General features: G+C 34.2%; 1 protein-coding gene across 8 annotated transcripts in view; it reads left to right on the top strand.

Annotated features, from left to right (window-relative positions):
* Window positions 1-21,727, top strand: part of IFT80 (intraflagellar transport 80) — a 157,019-nt gene that overhangs the window by 47,990 nt on the left and 87,302 nt on the right. For all 8 annotated transcript variants that reach the window (XM_077160923.1, XM_077160922.1, XM_077160920.1 and 5 more), the window contains 3 exons: window positions 3,032-3,141; window positions 6,929-7,018; window positions 7,724-7,861. In XM_077160923.1, the coding sequence (XP_077017038.1) occupies window positions 3,032-3,141; window positions 6,929-7,018; window positions 7,724-7,861 (338 nt within the window). The remainder of the gene's footprint in view (window positions 1-3,031; window positions 3,142-6,928; window positions 7,019-7,723; window positions 7,862-21,727) is intronic.

Below are 21,727 nucleotides of genomic sequence, written 5' to 3'. Positions count from 1 at the left end.
TGTGGTTTCTTAAAAAATGTCAACAAGCTCACATGATCTTAGTGTACAAAGTCAGAAAAACAAGATCTTTTTGAGTGTCTTAACTGAAATGGAACATAAATAAAAATTCCTTACATAAAAAACAAGAAATTATTTAATTATTCTGAAATGCTTTTTATTTAGTACTTTGGTCCATTTTTTTGTTAGTAATGAAATGAATACAATCTTTTTACATAATTTGCTAAACTTTTTATCTTAACGTAGTTCAGTCTGAAGGCTAAATTCATTATTTCCTTACAGACTTTGCAAAGGAAAGTGTAATACTGGGAGTAATTTATGCTAAAATATTTTTAAAGACATTTAAAACACTATGGATTGGGTGGGCCACGGTGGCTCAGCAGGCAGAGTGTTCTCTCACCTGCCATGCCAGATACCTGGATTCGATTCCCAGTGCCTGTGCTTGCCAAAAAAAAAAAAACCACTATGGATTTGTTTCAAACGCTAGTTGGATGAAGTTCATTGTAATAGAAATCATTATCTTCTTTGTGATGCTACTTTATACACTTTCAATAAAGATTTTCATCAGAACCACCCAAATTGGGAGTTGTAAAGCTACGTAACACCTCTCTTTTTAGAAAAGAAAACATTCACATATATAGTAGTCCCACACTTTTATTATAAATTTACGAGATGAATATAATGAAGACTTCTCTTACTTCTTGATGTTATATCCAATTTGAATTTTTAATGATTAGGAGGAGTTGAGCAAATGAGATTTAGCTGTTAATCTAATTTTTGATTGCTTTTTTATCAAAAAATCATATCCATATTTTGATCAGTACTTGTTGCCATTGATTTCATTTTGATTGAACAAATGAGGTTCAAAAACATTTTGTAAGAAAATAATTATTTAACTTTTCCTCCATAGCTTATTTTGTTTTATAAATTATTATACCTGCTACTTTAATATTTTTATTGTTTAAAAATTATTTTATAAACATGATGTGAATTATCTCCATGTCCCAACGGGGAAAATAGGTATTCTGCAGAAAGGAAATGGTGACACAGCTGACTTAATGGGGCCATAAATTCAATATCAAAGTTAAAAGGATAAAAAAGTCCCTAACTCCTCATCCCATTACCCAAACCATATCTTTTACCACAACTAAAAGTTAGAGTCACATCCTGTATACCTCAACAGGAGTTGTATTGGGGGTAGAAGTTTATCAGAGTTTATCATAGTTAAGTATACTCCCCAGAAAAGTGTGATTTTATTGAGTACATTCATGGAGATTTAACTATAAATTAAAATATATTTATTTACTTTTTTTGTACGAAGATTACAATTCTAGTTCTTGCCAAGAACCACATTTGAAATATCTGAAATTTTGACTTACATTTTTCTGGGAAGTTTTTTAGAGTTGAATTCTAGTCATTTGGTGATTTACTTTTGAAGCCCAGTTCAGCTCCTGGCTGATTCCAGAGAATATTCCCAGATAATGCACTTATCAAATACAGAAGAAGGAGGAGGGTCTTCTGAGGTTGGTAATCTCATTAGAAGAAATTCTGCACATTCATGTGACGCAAAACAATGCTAGACGGCATTGACCAAGCTGGATATTTGGACCCATTATAAAGTGTGGCCTAAACTGCAAAAAAATGCTTCAGCGTTTTTGGACTAGGTCTAAACTAGACTTTCTAAGGCTTTTACCACTGAGACTTGCTCACAATTGAATTATATTCTGGTTGGGTACAAAATAGCATGGAGAAAGTATGCCAATTTAACTAAAGCATTTGTTTTACTTAAGTTTTTACTCTCTGTTGATTACAGTATTAGTTGGTTTGCCATTTAAATAAACAATTAAATCTTACTGATTGTCCATAAATCCTTAATTTCAGATTTCATTTTACTGAGAATATAGATTCCTGAAAGATTTACTTATTTATTTGTTCATTCATTAATTTATGAAAAGCCAACAGCTATAATAGTCTGACTTAGGAGTCCTGCACAGATTTTTAAAACCTGGTTTTGTAAATGTAATTGGTTTAATATTGCATAGTTTAGTTGTATAATCTTGATTCACTTTCATAATGAAGGGATAACTGAGTCAGTCAGTGGCATTTCCTACCATATAGTCAGTGCTGTTCAATAAATATTTTCAATTTTTAAAACTAGCTCATATAAAGTATAGACTCTCAGAGCATATTAGGTAATCTAGAAAGTAATCAAGCTGAAAAATACTAGCCCTAAATTTAATTTAGCTAAAAACTCTATCATTCCTGAATTTCTTTCCTGGGAAATTGAAAACAGCATCAAATTTAATGTAATTTATAGTTTAGTAGGTAAATCAACCTTGTACCTTCCCATGGACGTGAAATTAACTTTATCTTGGTTATAGGATATTTGACCCTTTTTAGCCTAACTTGCAGGCCAAAGCCATACCTGATAGAAAGCAAAACTTTCCCACATCTAATATTTAATTTGCCATTTATAAATTCTTATGTGGGAAGAATAGATCATTTTTGAGTGAGGTGATTTATATCCATTGGGCTATTGCTTAAGCAAAAAGATGAGGGTAAATTTTAATGCCTCTTGCAACAGCAGGTTGGTAATTAATCTATATGGTCAATAGTCCATGGATATTTTTAGATAGAAAGTTTAAGTCAACTTATACTTTGAGTCAGTTTATACCGTGATGGATGTTGATGATGGGAAATGATAAACCTTGAGTTTTCTAATATCTCTTTAAGTCTTAAAATATAAAGAATATATGTTTTATCTTATGCCATTAGCATACTATATAGAATTTCTAAAAATTTCATATTTTCTTTGTAAGACTTTGCCTTTTGCTTGCAGTAGATTTTCAACAGCCAATACCAACTCAGTCTGTTTCAATAAAAGGCTATTCTCCAGTTTGAAAGGGCCATTGACTAAGGAAGAAATGAAATGACACCCCAAATTGCTTTCCAGCTATTTTGATCCTTTTAACAATATCATAAGACATAATAATTAAAATTTACCAGTCTTTTTTACCCTCTTGTTTTTTTATAGGAACACCAGTGTATTCAGTTGCATGGGGCCCTGATTCAGAAAAGGTCCTTTACACAGCAGGCAAGCAACTGGTTATTAAACCTCTTCAACCAAATGCTAAAGTTTTACAGGTACTTCTCAGATATTTGCAAATTGTTATCAGGATATGCCTCACGGCTAAGTAAGAGGGTACTTTCTTAGGAGTTTCTTTTTATAGTCTGAGGTCTTTAAGTATGTGGTTTTCTCAGCCTTTGTTTAGAATAAGGAGTATCTGATTTTGTTTTTGTTGTTTTTTTTTTTTTTTTCTGCATGGGCAGGCACCAGGAATTGAACCCTCTGGTTATGTTTGAACAAAGTTCATTCCCCCTTTATTCCAACTCACATTATCCTAATAAACCATAAATATGTCTTGAATTATGAAATTGCTGCATGATTTGGCACAACTAGGCATCTTTAAATTTAACAGAAACAGCCTCAAATGTATAAATTTGAGACAAAACAAGATTAAATCATAAAATTTTAAGAGCTTGCTTAGACTTTGTTTTTTTATCACCATCACCATCAATATCATCATCATCATCATTTATTCATGTTCTGAGTTCTCTCTAAGAGCTTAGCTTTTTTTTTTTTTTTACTATTTTTAGAGTAGAGTCATTGTTATATTTAGGGCTAATTAAGTATATATAACTTTACCCATTATATAGAGAATATTTATCTTAATAATAAATGTTGAGATAGCATTTGCTTTTGTGCTATTCAAGGAGGAAGAGTTAAGCTAGGAGCTGAATCTTGAAGAGAAGAGGGAAAGTTGTTCTAAGCTAAGGAAAATTATTATAGAAATGTGAGAGAAAGGGGCAAACGGAAGATTGTACAAAAGCAAAACAATGGTTGCAGTTAAGAGGTCAGGATGGGACAAATTAATGGAAAACCTTTATTATGGCGGGATTTTGAAGTTTGATTCCAGCGTTAAAAGGCAGAATAATTTTCTTCACATTTTGATAATGACATAGTGTGATTAATAAGAACATAGGTTTTGGAGTTATTCACCTGGGTTCAAATACTCACTTACCTATCTGTTAATGACCTTAGACAAGTTGTGAAATTTGCTTCTCATCTCACCTTCCTCATTAATACTTATTTGATAGGATTTTTATGAGAATTAAAAAAGTTAAATTACAAAGTATGTAGGACCAGTGCCTGGCATGCAATAAGCACTCAATGTAGAGTAGTTGTTATTATGTTATTACATAATTTCTATCTTTAGTCAGCCCTTAATAAATTAGATCCAGGGAGGCCAGAGAAAAAAATGTGGATTTACTAGGTGCCGTGTCAGGATTTGGTGGTGGACATTGACACTCTATAGAAAGCATAGAAGTGTTTTAAGAAGAAGCATCAGGTTTCGCAGTTGAATAGATTTAGATTTAGGAGAGTGAGCAGATAGAAACGACTTTGATCTTCCATATTTATAATTGCTGTGTAGATAATGCTATCTATATATTTGCATATAGTCAACATGTATGCAGCACTTTCTTAATACTAATCTAGTCTGTGGGTGACAAATGGAAGAAGCAGATGATTCAAGTCCTTGTCCTTAGGCAACTAAAGTAAAGAATTTGGGCCAAGGCAAAAAGAGGGGAAAGACTAGTTCTGAATGCCTTTAAGCAAAGAACTTCTATACCAATTGCTTATACTCTGAAAATATGCTATAAAATTATACAGCAAAAACAGACAAGTTGAGGGCGGTGCAACAGTAGCTCAGTGGTAGAATTCTCGCCTGCCATGCTGGAGACCTGAGTTCAATTCCTGGAGCCTGCCCATGCCAAAAAATAAAGCCAGACAAGTTGAATCTTTTAATTTATAACCTATATGAATTTGTTCAGATATCTGTAATTAGGCTTATATAAATGAGACTCAGTAAAGTGCCTGTCTCACCATTAATGAATTAAATTATGGTTAAGGAGTTCGTTAAAACTTCCGGCCAGGAGTTAGTAGAGAGAATTAAAAATACCCTTTGCCAAAATTCAACTAGACTGAAAGAGGAGTTAAAGTATAATTAGTAACTTGATGCAAATTATCTATTCCTTATGGAAAACTAAACCTCCTTGGGCATAAATACATATTCAAATTTGTTTTCTCCACAAAAAGAATGTATACTTGCTTGTGGAATATTGTTCAAAAATATAAATTCAGTTCCTCTAAGATCCCCTAGAGACTCTTCTTGAGACCCAAAATTGGTTTTAATATGAGTCTCTTGCTTATTTATTCATTCAGTAAAAATATAGCTCATACTTTTTATATACCAGGCACTATTCTAGGTGTGAGATATGCAGAGTGAAACAGAATATAATTCCTACCTTTGAGGATCTGGTTGTTCATAAGAATTTTACGAAGTTGGGAAAAAATTGAAAATTGACTATGAATTATATGTAATATATATATAATATATAAATTGACATCTTAAATTATGTTATAAGGAAAATTTGAATTGGGTTGTGTTCATAACTTTGAGAATAAAAAATTGGTTTTATAATAAAATTGTAAAATGAAATTCTTGAGAACCATTGTGAGTGTGTATGTGTGTGTGCGTATGTGTGTATTTTCTTTGTCCTGGCAGTTTATCTCATGAAATTGTATTATTTTAGCAGGTTATTGTGAGAATTACTGCTTTTTTTTTTTTTTTTTTTTTTAAGGAAAGACAGAGAGAAGGAAGGAAGGATAGAAGGAAGGAAGGAAGGAAGAAAGGGAAACATTTTTAAACATTTTCTTGTTTTATTGTATTCTGTTTCTCCGTTTTTGTTACATGGGCTGGGGCCGGGAATCGAACCGAGGTCCTCCGGCATAGCAGGCAAGCACTTTGCCCGCTGAGCCACCGCGGCCCGCCCAATTACTGCTTTTTAACATGTATTAGCAAAACATTTCACTTTGAAAATATATATTTTTGTGTATCTTAAAAAAAACTATGGGTTATTGCTTATTCTTAGAACTAATTTGACTGTAATTTAATATTGTATTCTTTATACCTGAAAATAAAAAGTTGGGAAGGGTCTCTGGAGAGCCCTTAAAATTGATCACTCGTATGAAAGTAACTGGCTCATACATTAAAAATGTACCTTATAGTCTTCAAGGAAAGTTAATTTTTGTTTAGCTACGTTATTCTGCCTAAACATGGTGAAAGACATACAATTTCTGGGTGAATATATATTCATTGAAGAAAACATCACCCTTTTCTGATATGGTGAGTGCAGCAGAAGTTCTCAGGGTAGACCATATGTGAACCAGAATACAGGAAGGTTGTGAGAATGAAGTTAGGGGAAGGTGTAGAAAAGAATGAAGTTAGGGGAAGGTGTAGAAAAGAATGAAGAGGATACTAAAGAAGATATTGCTGGAGTAGAAGTTAGACAAAAAAAAAAAGAGAATTCATAAACAAGCATGAAGACAGTATCAGTGATAGGATTAACCGCACAAAGGAGACATGGCAAGATTCATGTTCAGCTAACATTTTTAGAATATATATAACATTCATTCCAGTGTTATCACACCAACATGAAGCTTGACATAGTTCAACAGCAAGTGATTTTTCCATCTGGAGTTGAGGCAACTGAGGAAATTTATGAAAAAGTAAGCTAGGTATTTGTTTGTTTGTTTGTTTTTGCATGAGCAGGCACTGGGGAACAAACTCGGGTCTGCAGCATGGCAGGTGAGAACTCTGCCTGCTGAGCCACCATGGCCCACTTGATGCTGGGTATTTTCAGTAGTGTAAATTGAAAAATGAAACAAGAACATGAGGTATTGCACAGTGACTATAAAAGGAAGATAGGAATCCCTGAGGAGAGGACAAGAGAAGAATCATTAGAACAAAGCAAAGTGGCTTTTTAGTGCTCTTACAATTATAATTAAGATCTTATTTTTTTCTTATAGTGGAAGGCTCATGATGGCATTATTTTAAAAGTAGATTGGAACTCAGTCAATGATCTTATTTTATCTGCTGGTGAAGACTGTAAATATAAGGTACGTAATGTTTGAATTTATCAACAGGTTAAAAGAATCAGACTTAGGTGATGAAAGTATTTAGCATATAAGGATGTTCTTTCAGTCTCTCATTTATATGTTCTTAATCATTTAGCAAATTGTTATTTTATAATTTTAAGTGCTGACTTTATAAGAACTATCTCACTGACCTATAGAATTTGATTAAGTAGCAACATAAATGCATCTCCTAGTTTTGGTAACTCCACTTGAATCAATCCATTTAAGTTTTTTAAAATCATCTCTCCTGGTTTACTAAGCATTGATTAGCTTCAGATCAAAATAATTGGCAGGGAAGAATAAGAGTAAATGAAGCTATTTAGTTAAAGGAAATATAATTGAAACATTTCAGGGAAAGATGATAGAGTACTTACTGGGTAAAAAGTAAGCAAAACCTAACATTTCACAATTTAAAAATATTATTAAAATTAAAAAGACTTAATATGGGAAGGTTTTCTCTTTAATCAAAGATTTATAAATCTGGAAAAAATCACAGTGATATGTTTTTAAGATATTTGGTTTTCAAGACGTAGAGCCTTTTCTTGTGTTTTATAGTAAATACTGTAATTCCTAATATTATAAAGCTGATGATTTCTAAATCTTTATCTGATACCTTATTGGAGGATAAACTTGTTTACAATAATGTGTTGGCAGGTAAAGATAAAAAAATATTATTTGCTTTTGTAGGTATGGGATAGTTATGGCCGCCCACTATATAATTCACAGTCTCATGAGCATCCTATTACTTCAGTTGCCTGGGCTCCAGATGGAGAATTATTTGCTGTTGGATCGTTTCATACTTTACGCTTGTGTGATAAGACTGGGGTAAGTTACAGTGGTGAGCAATCAGTACTGTGGTGTAATAAACATGGTAATGCACAACACACATGGTTCTCAGTCTTTAAAAAGCATTTTAAATGAAAGCTTTTGATTGAATCTTTGGATTTGTCTTCTTAATATACTGGTTCAGTCAATTCCAGATTTTTGGGACCGTATGAACTCTTTAAGTTTTAAGAATAATTGTTTTCTACTATTTGTTTTTTTTTGGAAACACTTAATTTGAGCATGATTGTGAAGGGTGGTGATGTAAAGTATTAAAATTTATGCCTAGTCAATATGGAGAGCTCAATATTAAACTGTCTTTGTTTTTACTGTCAACCTGTTTCATAAAGAAATTTTAGTTGAGTATTTTTGGTAAAGAATTAGTGGTAAATTTTTTAAATGGTTGGTTTTAAACCAAAGGATATCTTTCTCTTTGACAAGAATTCAGATTTGAATACATGAGAATTTTTCCTCACATGAAAATATGCCTTCTATACAAATTCTGTTTAGAACTTAGGTAAACAACCAAGCCCAGCAGCATTAACTCATTGTTCTTGAGGAATGGGATGCTCCATCAGAGTACGCCAGAAGAAGCAGCACTGCATGGTGTATTAGTCAGGGTTCTCTAGAGAAACAGAACTAACAGGGGATATCTATAAATATGAGATTTATAAAAGTGTCTTATGTAACTGTGGGGATGCAGGAGTTCAAAATCTGTAGGGCAGGGCATGAGGCTGGCAACTCCAATGAAGGATCTCAGTGAACTCCACAGGAGATGCTGGCTGGCTGAAGAAGTGAAAATTCTCTTTTCCCTTAAAAGTCTTCAACAGATTGGATCAAATTCAACAGATTGGATTCTCTTGTTTGTGGAAGACACACCCTTAGTTGAACATAGATGTAATCAGCCACAGATGCAATCAACTGACTGATGTTTTAATAAACCAGCCTTCTGATTTATCACCCAGCCACAAAATATCCTTGCTGTATTGGTTAGGCCAGTGCTTACCTAACCAGACAATTGGAAACCATCACTTGGACAAGTTGACACCTGAACCTAACCATCACATGTGGCAAAAAGATTTTGAGCAAGATCATTCCATACACTCCATCCAAACTGTGAGAAATCTCATAGTTGTTATGTGGTTGAATTTTCTTATAGGGAAAATAAGACCATTAACTTAGAATTTTTAGAGCTCTATAAATGGCCTAATAAATTTTCTAATACCTGTGTTCTATTGTGTAAAATATAATGTCCTCTTCCTGGCTTTAAAACCCCTCTGAAATCTGGTACCATAAAAATCTAGTTTTTTACCCCATAGCTCTCTAATGTTATACTCTAGTCAGGCTGAATACTGGCTCATGAATCTTTGCTGCCCCCTGACTGACATCCTCACTCATGTTTTCCTTTCATGGGATGCTCTCAACTTTGTACTTGCTGTTCTAGTCATTCTTCAAGTCCCATCTCATATTTGACTTCCTTTCTTGAAAACTAGTATAGACCATCTAAAGTTCATTTATCTATTTTTCTACCTATTCTCATCTAGGTCTCTCTTTTCTCAATTATATCAGATTGTTAGAAAGGATCGTTGCATCAGCTAAGGACCTTTACCTCTGATTTTTAAAATCAATGATTCTAAGTCTATAAAATATGTGGTCCTATCTTCACAATTTATTATGCTCCTGTATTGTCCATTTTAGTTTCATGTTTACTAATTTTGACACTCTAGATGGTTATAAGATACCATAGTTTTATTTATTATTTTACTACATAGTGAATACTTAATAATAATTTTAATTTGCCATTTTTGATGGAAATGTTTAAAATTTTAAAGTTGAAACTTGGGACAATGACTTGATCTGATAACTGAATAAAAAATACTTACCTTTTAAGCACCAGAACTTTTTATAGAATGTTAACTCTTCTGGGAAAAGTCTTTTTTAAAAAAGGATTTTGCTTTTGCCTTGTTCAACTGAATAGACTAAATATATTGTAAAAAACTTTTGGTGACATGGAATTGATATTATAAACACATATTCTTTCTTTCAATAGACATAAAATATGCATACTACTCATTAGCCAGTGTTCTAGGAACTGGGGATGGAAGTATGAAAAAGATGTAAAGACTTCCACTCAAGTTGTTGACAGTCTAGTGGAGAATCGGACTTTAAGACTTAAAGTACAGTGTGATAAGTGCTAGACAGGAGGTTTGTATAAGCACTGTGAAGGTGTGGCAGAGACTAACTCTGCCTATGGGACATTAATTGGAAATATTTTCTAAAGGGAGTAATGTTTGAACTAAGAGTTTGAAGAATCATTAGTTCTCCAAGCAGACAAGATAATGGAAAAGACATTGGAGGCAAAAGGAATCTGCTTATGCATCAAAGTGTAAAGATTATGGTATTTTTATGCAAATCAATATGATTTTGTAGAGGGTAGCTCCAGGATATGATATAGAACAGATATTCTCAGATGAGATCTGTATTTGCCATTTGAAAGAGTCTAGATTTCAATATTTAGAACAGTGGTTTTGTAATTAGTTTCTGTCATGCTCTTTTAGGGGTGTCACAGTGGAGTGGAGAAGAGGGGAGGGGGTTGAGTTCCTGTTCCTCCCCTTCACCTGCAACCAGAGAAGCTCCACATTGATCTCTTACTACTTAAGCAACCAGTGTAAGATTTCTTTAATAAAGGGCCTCAGAGCTAAAAAAAACAAAACAAAAGGATGTTGTGAAACATTAAGTTAGTCAGTAGGGAGGCATGGATAATTTGTAGGTTGAGTAGTAATATGATAATATTCAAATATTGAAAACATTACTTTGAGATCAAAGAAACAAAGCTACAGGGGAGGGGATAGGGCAAGCAAAGGCAAAGAATTGAAAAAGAATGCAGACAAGGTTGTAGGAAAGGTGTTGCCAGCAGAAGGGACTTCTTATACATCAAATTGTAGCAGAATATGGTATGTTTGTGTAAGGTCAATACAGTTTTGTATTTGGAATATAGTCCATTAGAAAAGTTAAAAGTTCAGCAAGACTGTAATAGTTTGGATTTTTACCTGGGGGCAATGATGTACCACTGATCTGTTTTAAGTAATGACTTTACTAGATTTTTGCATTTTGGGGAAGACATATTCTGAGGTGAGCATGGGGAAGGGATAGGCGGGGAGCTGAATTAAAGGGAAGATGGCTCATTAGGAGGCTTTTGCAATAATGCAAGGAAAGGATGATGCTGGCCTGAATAATAGGGCGTAGCAGTGGAGATAGTAAGAAATGGACAGGTTCAGGATATAGCCTTTGGTATAAGAGTGGGGAGAATCAAGAACAATAACCCAGGTTTCCATTTTGAGTACCTTACAATCTAGGTTTTATTAAAAATTCTTATCTAGGCTTTGTTGATAGAAATAAGATAGCAATTTAAATGTAAACTTCAAAGTACATGTTAACTGGTAGAATTATCAGTATGTCTGATTAAGTATTAAGCCCAGAAAGATATTATTTTTGTGAACATTTTCTTTTAATGGCTTTCAAGAAATGTTTCTAGTGAAGGAGAACAGCTCCTGAATACTTGAAGGCTGTTAATGATAGATTTAGCTTTTGTTTTGAATATATTTTCTTGCTATGCAGATATGTAATTAGGTTGATGACAGTTCAAGGAATATTTGAAAAAGCAGAAGTTCTCATTGATGGGTACATCACTGCAACCCAGTAGTTGTGTTGTAAATCTGTTTCTCCCAATAACTTCCATCATACCACTGAAAATGTATTTTAAAGAATAAAGACCCTCACTAAGCTGGTTTAAAAACTTGGTAAGAGTGAATTAAAAGGTTGGTATTCCTATTAAACTTGCCAACTGGTCCTTGTGTTCTCAACCTTCAAACTTATTTTACTTGGCAGCTACTGGCAGTACTTTTCTGATTTTATTGGTTGACCTATACTGGTAATCGTTTTATTATCCGAGCAAAACATTTTTCTCTCTTGTCTGGAAAATCTCCTGATTCAACAGGAGAACTTTATTTTTGAATTTGAAATTGCTCATTATATTGAGCTACATTGTTATACTTTAATACTAGTTGCTACCATAAAACACATAAAATACTCAATTAAAAAAACTTCTTAAATCCAAGGTTTTAGATTATGTAAAACACATCTTTTATTATTTCTGTAAATTCCGAATTTTGTACATGGATATTTGTATTAGTTAGGGTTCTCTAGAGAAACAGAATCAACAGGAAATACAAAATTTATAAAAGTGTCTCACGTAACCATGGAAACATAGAGTCCAAAATCTGTAGGGCAGGCTGTGAAGCTGACGATTCCAGTGGAGGGTTTGGATGAACTCCACAGAAGAGACTCACTGGCGGAAGCAAGAAGAGAGCCTGTCTCTTCTGAATCCTCCTTAAAAAGCTCCCAGTGATTAGATTAAGCATCACTCATTAAAGAAGACACTCCCCTTGGCTGATTACAAATGGAATCAACTGTGGATATAGCCGACATGATCGTGATTTAATTCTATGAAATGTCCTCATTGCAAAAGACAGGCCAGCAGTTGCCCAACCAGACAAATAGGTACCACTACCTGGCCAAGTTGACACATAAACCTGACCATGACAATATTTGTGTAATTGTGCATTGCTAAAATTTTGTCATAAGCATGGAAATTTAACCTTATACCTTGTTTTCTATTTTTAAAGGGCAAAAATTGGGCAAGATCAACTCTTTGATTAAGTCAATATTTAATATAAGTAGCCAATAAGTCTTCATAGGGCTGGGGAAAGAAGAGAAAAACTGTAGTTCAGAATTAGTTACTTTATGTTAGAGTAGCAAAAATAATACAAAACAAAACAAAAGTTTAGTGTTAATTTAGTGACCTACATTATAACTGATATAATATGTCTGTATCACAAATTATTATTCTTAGAAAAATCATGAAGTATAGTTTCATCCTTCCCTAGAAAATTTATTAATTTGAGATTTCAAAAAACTTTAATATCTTACCACATTAAACAGGATCAGGTTGGCTTCATTTTTCTGTTAGTTCAGAAAAATATGTAGGTAACTTTCTAACTTGGAGTTTATGAAAATTAAATCTATTAAAGGGAAATGAATAGTTAATTTGAATTGAGAAAGGACTTTATTTCTATGAACTATGCCCACTTTATCTTTTAGAGTAAGAATATTACATAAAATGTATAAGAACATCTTAATCTTTCAGGGTAATTTATTTAAAATATAAGTGTTAGCCACATTTCCCTGTTCCTAGTTAATAAATGACAGGCAAAAAATACTAGTAAATAACAAAAAAAGGACCATGTAAGACTTACCTCTAGTATTTGCTTTAATGTGTCAAGAATATATTTGTCTTTTAATTAATTTTAAACCTGTATCCCTAAAGTTCTAATATTCCGTAAAAACATTTGAGCATAATATGTAATTGTAAAAAGGACCACATTGAGTTATAGCTGAAATCCTCATATTTAATAAAATAAGGCATAGATGACACTGTTGAAAGTATTCTTTTTTAAAACAGAAAACCAAAAGTTTAAAAAAACATTCTGAGGTGTGCTTCCCAGAGAAAAGGCCAGGTCATTTTCATTTAATTTCCAGGAATTATGTGCAGGGATGTAATGCCTTTTAAAAAAATATTTCTTAAGCTCACGTAAAGTGTGTTAAATTCATTGAGTTAGTTTCTAATTTATTGGCTCTTAATCCCACAGATTCGCAAAATCAGTTTTACACTAAGCTAGAACCTATGGTGAAGGATTGATAGAGCTCATACAATAATAGCAATATGTACATGGCAAACATAGAAGTTCTAAATGGAATGTGTGATATGATGGTCTGACAGGTGTCACAGATTAGAAACCACTTATCTAATTATGTTCATTACTTAAAAATGAGTAAAATATTATTTGTCTTTTGTTTCTGAATATTTCTTTGAAAGCAGCCTTTGAGTGCTATTTCTCAGAACCTCAGTAGTAACATACATATGGCATAAAAACATTTTTTAAAATGCCACAAAATGTATTTTGAGTATGCACTATGAAAATATTCTTTCAGATTATTTTGTGCATATTCTACCCACTAATTTTAATTCCCTAAGAAACCCAGAGATGGAGCCAAGAGAGAAGGAATGGCCGTAATTGGGACTGGAGAAACCCAACTGATGAACTTTTCTTTTTAAGTATATAATTTTGTCTGTGTGTGATGCATGTGTTTGTTCCTAATGCCATTCCAAAGTCATACTTTTCTTGCTGTGAGATTCTGGAAAACTTTGTTTAGATATATAGTTTGCCTTACCTTTTTCTGTTAAGGCATGCTTGATTTAAATGTAAAACACCAGAAATTAATAATATTAAGATAAAGTTGTAGAGCTGTTTATAATTTGCAAAGTCCTTTCACATATATTACCACATTTAATCCTCACAGTAGATGAACTGAGGTAAATGGGATACTGTCTGTGCGTCTGGAGACCCAGGTTCAAATCTCAGTTCTATACACCAGGCATACAGGTTTGGGCGAGTCATTTAATTCAAGTGTACCACAGTTTGCTCATGTGTAAAATGAGTTGATTGGACAAAGTGATTTCCAAATATGGGTCTTCAAGTTGGCTGAGGAGCTTTAAAAAAAAAAAAAAAAAAAAACAGATTCCCAGGCCCTACCCTAGATCTACTAATTTAGAAATTCCAAGGGTGGTATCTGGGAATATATAATCTATTTTTTCTTAAGAGCTCATTAGGTAATTCTGACGTATGGCCAGGTAATGGAATCTCTGTACCAGGTGATCTCTCTCTCTCTCTCTCTCTCTTTTTAAAAAATTTTTAAATATATATACAAAAATGCAATAAATTTCAAAGTATACTTTGACAAGTAATTATAGAACAGATTTCAAAGTTTGGTGTGTGTTACATTTCTACAATTTCAGATTTTTCCTTCTAGTTATTCCAAGACACTGAAGACTAAAAAGAAATATCAATATAATGATTCAGTAGTCATACTCATTTGTTAAATCTTAACTTCTCTGTTATAACTCCTTCTGCTCCTGTGGACCTTCTTTCAGTCTTTAGAGATATTTGGGTTATGCCCATTGTAACTTTTTTCATATTGAAAAAGGGTATCGATAATATGGGGTAGGGGGATGAAATTGGTTGTTCTCGGAGAGATGGGTACCTCTGGGTTTCAGGACCTAAGTCTGACGTAGGAACCATCTGAAGGTTTAAGGTCTCTGAAAAGTAAACATAGTGCGTGCAACTTTTGTAGGATCTCAGATAGAGCCCTGTGCCAGGTTGTCTTAAGAATTCTTCCTACTCTTCAATTCTGTTATTTTAAGAGTTATTCAGTTATTACCTTATGAGAAAAATGAGGCTTGAGCGTTTAAGTAACACCAGCAATTGCATGATTAATGAGTAATGAATCACTCTAAGTTTATATTTCAGATAGTATTCTTAATTTTGGTGGGGTTTGTGCTCCCTGAATTTTCTAGAAATTTGTCATAAAGTATACTTAGAGGAAACATGGTTATTTAGAGGAAACATGGTTATTTAGATTATGTGAGTACAAGAGGGAAAGAATGTGTGTAACTTCTGTTAAATTTTCTTTTTTCTTTTTCTTCGATTTCTGCTCTTTATTATTTCCTTCTAATTGTTTGGGTTTATATTGCTCTTCTTTTTAAGCTTCTTTAAGTTGACTTTTGACTCATCTATGTTATACCTTTCCTCTTTTCTAGTATATTATTCAAAGCTATAAACTTCTCTATAAGGAATACTTAACTGCATCCCACAGACTTTGAAATGATATACTTTCATCATCAATCAGTTCCAAACATTTTTTCATTTCTCTTGTGGTATCTTCTCTGATTGATGAGTTATTTAGTAATGTATTATGTAATTCCCAATATTTTGATGTGTTCTATTATTACTGAATTCCATTTTTGTCAGAGAATATTCTCTGTAGGATTTCAGTTTTTTACTAAGCCTTGTTTATGGTCTTGCCTGTAGTCTTTTGTAGTGAATGTACTAGACATACTTGAAAAGATTATGTGTTTTACAGTTGTTGTGGTGTTCTACAAATGTTGATTACGTCAAGGTGGTTCATATTGTATCTGAAATTTCTGAGTTTTGTGTTTATCTATCAATTACTGAGAGAGGGGTGTTAAAATTGTGCCCCATGTATATTAAAACTCTGCTCTTGAGCACATGCTTAGGTATGATTGTTATGTTTGCCTGATAAATTGACCCTTTTATTATTATGAAATGCCCCTCCTTATCTATGGTAATACTGCTTGTCTTGAAGTCTACTTTGATGTTTGTATACCCCCTTCTGCTTTCTTATGCTTACTGTTTGTTCCCATGATATATATTCTCTCATGCTTTTACTTTCTCATCCTTTGCCTTATAAATTTTAGAATCGGTTTATCTATAGCCACAAAAATCCTGGCTGAGATTTTATTTTTGTTTGAGAAGTTGTGATTTTACAAAACAATCATGCATAACATACAGGATTCTCCATGCCTCTCTATTAGTAACACCTGGTATTGTTGTAGTACATCTATTATAATTGATGAAATCGCATTTTTATAATTGTACTAATTATACTTTTAACTATAGTCTGTGGTTTAACTTAGGGTTCACGGTTTGTGGAGTATAGTTTCATATGCTTTTTTAAAAAAAATATTCTATTACATATATTACTTAACATTTCCCCTTTTAAGCAATTAAAATATATATTTCAGTGCTGTTAATTATGTTCACAATGTCGTGTATCATCCCCACCATCCAAAACAAAAACATTTCCATCGTTACAGTAGGAACTCTGTATATTTTAAGCAGCAGCTGCACTATTTTACATTGCTACTAGCAATGAATTAGTGTTCCTATTGCTTTGCGTCCTTTCCAAAATTTGTAATTTTCTGTTTTTGTTTTTTTTAGTGGTAGCCATTCTAATGGATGTGAAACAATATCTCTTTGAGGTTTTGATTTACATTTCCCTGATGGCTAATGATGTTCAGCACCTTATCACATCCTTTTTGGTTATTTATATATTTTCTTTGGAGAAATGTCTATTCAAGTCTTTTGCCCATTTTAGAATTGGGTTGTTTGTCTTTTTATTGTTAAATTGAAGACTTTCTTTATAGATTCTGGATATTAAAACTTTAACAGATATGTTTTCAAGGCTCATCCAGATATGTTATATTATGTATCAAATCTCCATGCCTTTTTATTGACAGATAATATCCTATTATATGGATATACTACATTTCTTTGTCTATTCATCAATTGATGGACCTTTGGGTTATTTTTGGCTGTTTTGAATAATGCCGCTATAAATATTTTAGTACAGTTTTTTTTCTGTATACATGTGTTTTCATTTATTTTGATTGTATCTAGGGGTCAAATTTTTGGGTCATATAGTAACTCTATGTTTACCATTTTGAGGAACTGCAAAACTATTTTTTTTAATGCACACTTTTACAAAATCATATTAAAATCAGGCAATGATCTGACAATAAAAAGCCTGCTTGGGATACTGTTAAACTTTATGTACAGAATGTTAAAGCCTTAGAACTAAAGTTTTCCCCAGAAAAAAGTAAGTGGAAACATAAGCTGCTTTTCAGACTTGATATTTGCTGCTTTGAAAGATGATTCATAGTAAATTTAAAAAAAAAACAAAACACTTTAGGACTCATGAATCACTTTTATTTTGGTATGCATCTACATTTTAGCCTCTAGTGGTCCTTAACAGAAAAGTGAGAAAACTCAGCAATTTGTCAGGAAGTCACACTCACTAGCTTTCAGCAATCTGCTGTGAACTTAAAATTTTTTCTTAATCCCTTCTGAGAATTGTGATAGTAGCATCAAAACCAAAGTGTGCACCAAATTCAAGGTTCTTTTTGTTCCCATTGTCAGATTCCAAAGTATACCCAAATGGATTGCAAGGATGACCAAATAAGAGCCCTATTTGTTTGTTAAGAGGTTGTGTGTAGATTTCTTAATGGCGAGGGTGTATTTATTGTTTTCTTTCTCTTGGGAACAAAGAAATTATCTAAAATTGAGAGTATTGATGGACTGTGGATTTGGGCCCTCTACATAATGCCAAATGAATGCAGGTGGCTGAAGAATGCACTGACAGAGAAGTAGATTGGTGAACTATGGTGTATACTTATGAACAAAGGTTGTGCAGTTACAAAAAGGAACAATGTCTTGAGGCATGCAATGATGTGAATGAACATGTGGGACATTTGGTGAGAAAGAATAAGCCAGAAACAAAAGAACAAGAATAGTATGGTCACCTTTAGAAAATGCCTTTAATAAAACAGAAGCCTAGATTGTCAGCTTTTAGAGCAGACACATTAAGTCTGGAGTGGTGATTATTATTTCTGGATTTTGAGAGGCTGGTTTGTATAAATAACCTGGTATTTAGAGATAACAATAAAGCCGAACAGGTTGGGGTCTAAAGCAATTCAGAGTATAGAGGTAAGGAGGACAGTGTCTCTATTTTAGAAACACACATACTCTTTGAGACTATTGGAAGAAAGGTTTATTTGGTCTGAAATGAAATTTTCTGTGCTGCATAATCTAATTCAACCTATCTGTATAGCTCATTTGAACCTCTGAAGCACAGGGAGCACAGAATAAGAAAAAGGTCCTTTAATCCTGCATAAAATTATTGTAATACCTGGATATATCCTAGAGTATATTAAGCAGATAATCAAACAGTATTGGCAAAGTCCCCTGAGGGATGGGAGAAAGAATATGGAAGTATTAAACCTTACCATCAGGGAATCCCCTGATACTGTGTCAAACTTTAGGGACACCCAAATCAATAGGCTATACCCTCGATCATGAGGCTTACTCTTGTGAAGCTTATGTAGGTAGCAGAGAAACTTAGACTACCTCTAGGCATGCCCAAGAGTTAGCTCTGGAGGACCTCTGTTGTTGCTCAGATGTGGCCTCAGTGTTCTAAGCCCAGCTCTGCAAGTGAAATCATTGCCTTCCCCCCTATGTGGGACATGACATCCAGGGGTGAAAGTCTCCCCGGTGACGTGGGAGATGACTCCCAGGGATGAATCCAGACCTGGCACTGAGGGATCAACAATTCCATCCTGACCAAAAGGGGTAAAAAAAAAGTGTAATTAATAAAGTATCAGTGGCAGAGAAAGTTCAAATAGAGTTGAGAGGCTACTCTGGAAGTTGCTCTTATGCAAGCTTCAGTTAGACCTTGCTACCTATCATAACCTTCCAACCCCTAACCAGGACCGTTCCAGCCAATCCTAAAGAACACCTAAGGCGATATATAAGATTCCACAAGGGTTCCATGCACTAGAGTAACTTTCCAGAAACCTACAATCTCCAGATGGGTCCCTGGTCCAGAAAAGTCCTGAAACCTAGCCTAGTCTCTCGAGAACATCAGTTAGTTCCATCTCTCTACCCCATATTAGTGACAGACCCTTCGAATATGAAAAATTTAGAATGGCCGCAACCCAAACACCCCTAAAGAGAGGGATGGAAAGATCAAGGGTGATGGTAGAGTTATACAGAGAAGATAGGATTTAACAAGTGAATATAAATGCTGAATCATTAAATTGATATCCCTTTTAGTCTGCAGTATTTTAGAGCAGCTAGAAGTAAAAACCTAAAATTTTGAAATTGTAACCCATGTCAAACTCAGAAATATGTTCTACAACTAATTGTGGTGCTGTGCTTTGAAATTTGTAACTTTTTTGTATATATGTTATTTTTCACAAAAAAAAAAGAAGGAAAAAAGTTGATTGCAATGAGAAAAAAATATTTAAGTGCTCTATCCTCCTATATTCTGGAGCAGCTAGGAGGAAAAATATGAGGATCGTATGGTAGCCCATGACAAACTCTGGGATCTGTCTTATAACTGCTTGTTGAAGAGTGCTTTGAAAAGTATTGCTTTTTTAATTGTTTGTTTTGTATATATGTTACACTATACATTAAAAAAAATGAAAAAAGAAAAAAGAAAATGACAGTAAGTCTGTTCAACACATATTGCCAGATATTTTCCAGGAGGATTGCACCCCATTACTACTGTCACCTACCACGGGCACACCCATCCCTGGGGGTCATCATGCTACAAATGATTAATTTATCTGATAGGCAAAAACATTTAATTTTTTTCTAGTGTAACTTATTGTTAAAATTGTAATAAAAATGTACTAGAAAGTTCAAGAAAAAAGTAATTACAGGAAAAGAAAACAATTCATTTGGAGGGATTATTTGTGTTTATGAGTATCTTCATGTGGCCTTTCTTCAAGTTTAGCCACCAAGCACTTTGAAAGCTGACAGATCTGAGTAACCCTCATGACCATTCTTCTTACCATATCAAAACCTGAGCTAAAAAAAATGCATCAGCTAGTGATGACAGCAGAGGATGGCAGGGTTAAGGACCCAATTTTCATTTCCCAAGGTGGTGGACAGTAAAGAAATGTGGTTCCAAAACTAAATTAGGGAGATCAGAGACTCTTCCCACTCTTACCTTATAGCTTCTGTCCAAAGTAAGGAAGTTTCATGAAGGGTGTTGGGTAGTGTATTAGTTAGGGTTCTCTAGAGAAGCAGAATCAACAGGAAACACTCGCAAATATAAAATTTATGAAAGTGTCTCACATGACCGTGGGAACGCAGAGTCCAAAATCCACAGGGCAGACTGTGAAGCCGATGAATCCAATGGAGGGTCTGGATGAACTCCACAGGAGAGGCTTGCCAAACGAAGCAGGAAGAGTGCCTGTCTCTTCTGAATCCTCCTTAAAAGGCTTCCAGTGATTAGATTAAGCATCACTCATTGCAGAAGACACTCCCCTTTGGCTGATTACCAATGGAATCAGCGTGGATGCAGCTGACATGATCATGATTTAATTCTATGAAATGTCCTCATTGCAACAGACAAGTCAGCACTTGCCCAGCCAGACAAACAGATACCACCACTTGGCCAAGTTGACACATGAACCTGACCATGTCAGTCCACCCCTTGTCAACTTGGCAGCTATACATACCACCTTAAACCATACCTAATTTCTAAATAATAAACAATAAAACACACATTTTTTCTTTCACCTAACAATACTCTACTGTCCTGTATATAACTGGAAACACATTAAATCTCTCCAGAATAGGGCGTAATCCTTGGGTAGTATTCATTCTTAAACTTGATATCTTACAACTTAAATAGTATAACATGAACAAAACAGCGTTATAGTCCTCGTTTCTGTAACTGATCATATGGCCATAGTTCATATTTATCACTACCTTCTTCCACTATCCATTCCATGTTCCCTTTGCCCTCAGCAAACACTTCAGCTGGCCGTGGTTCTTTGCCTGGTGGGGTGACCCAAACCTTCATTCCTGAAGTTTCAGAGCCATTGGTAGTCCTTCCCGGATTGGGTTGTTGCAGTTTTCCATTGATTTTAATCACAGGGCATGGTAGTACCAAAAGACACCCTAGAAGGTCTCCTATGTTCCAAGAAAACTCCTCTTTACATCCATTATGTAGTTGCAGTCCTACTTCCCCCTGATAGGGTCATTCACCCCAGACAATAATGTAATCCCCTTCTTGGCTTGTTGATCCAGTGGCATAAGTAACCCAAAGTGACCAGGTGACAGTCAGATTCCAGATCAATGGAATCATTGTTGTTTCTCTTGATGGAAGCACTCCCCATTTTGGAACTAAAACCTGTAGACCAGCAGAGCTCAGGGTCACAGGGACAGGAAGCAAAAATTTTCCTAGTGGATCACTAGGGGAAATAGTGAGTGGTACCACTCCCATTTCCGCTCCTTGGTTCCTGGACCCATGGATCCTGGCTATGGAAGAAACAGCACCATACAGCAGACGCTGATTCAGAGCATATACAGCTTCCTGGAG

This window comes from Tamandua tetradactyla, chromosome 5 (genome assembly GCF_023851605.1).
Source record: "Tamandua tetradactyla isolate mTamTet1 chromosome 5, mTamTet1.pri, whole genome shotgun sequence".
Lineage (NCBI taxonomy): Eukaryota > Metazoa > Chordata > Mammalia > Pilosa > Myrmecophagidae > Tamandua > Tamandua tetradactyla.
The sequence above is the reverse complement of the archived record's forward strand: the minus strand, read 5'-3'. Positions and strand labels throughout refer to the sequence as shown.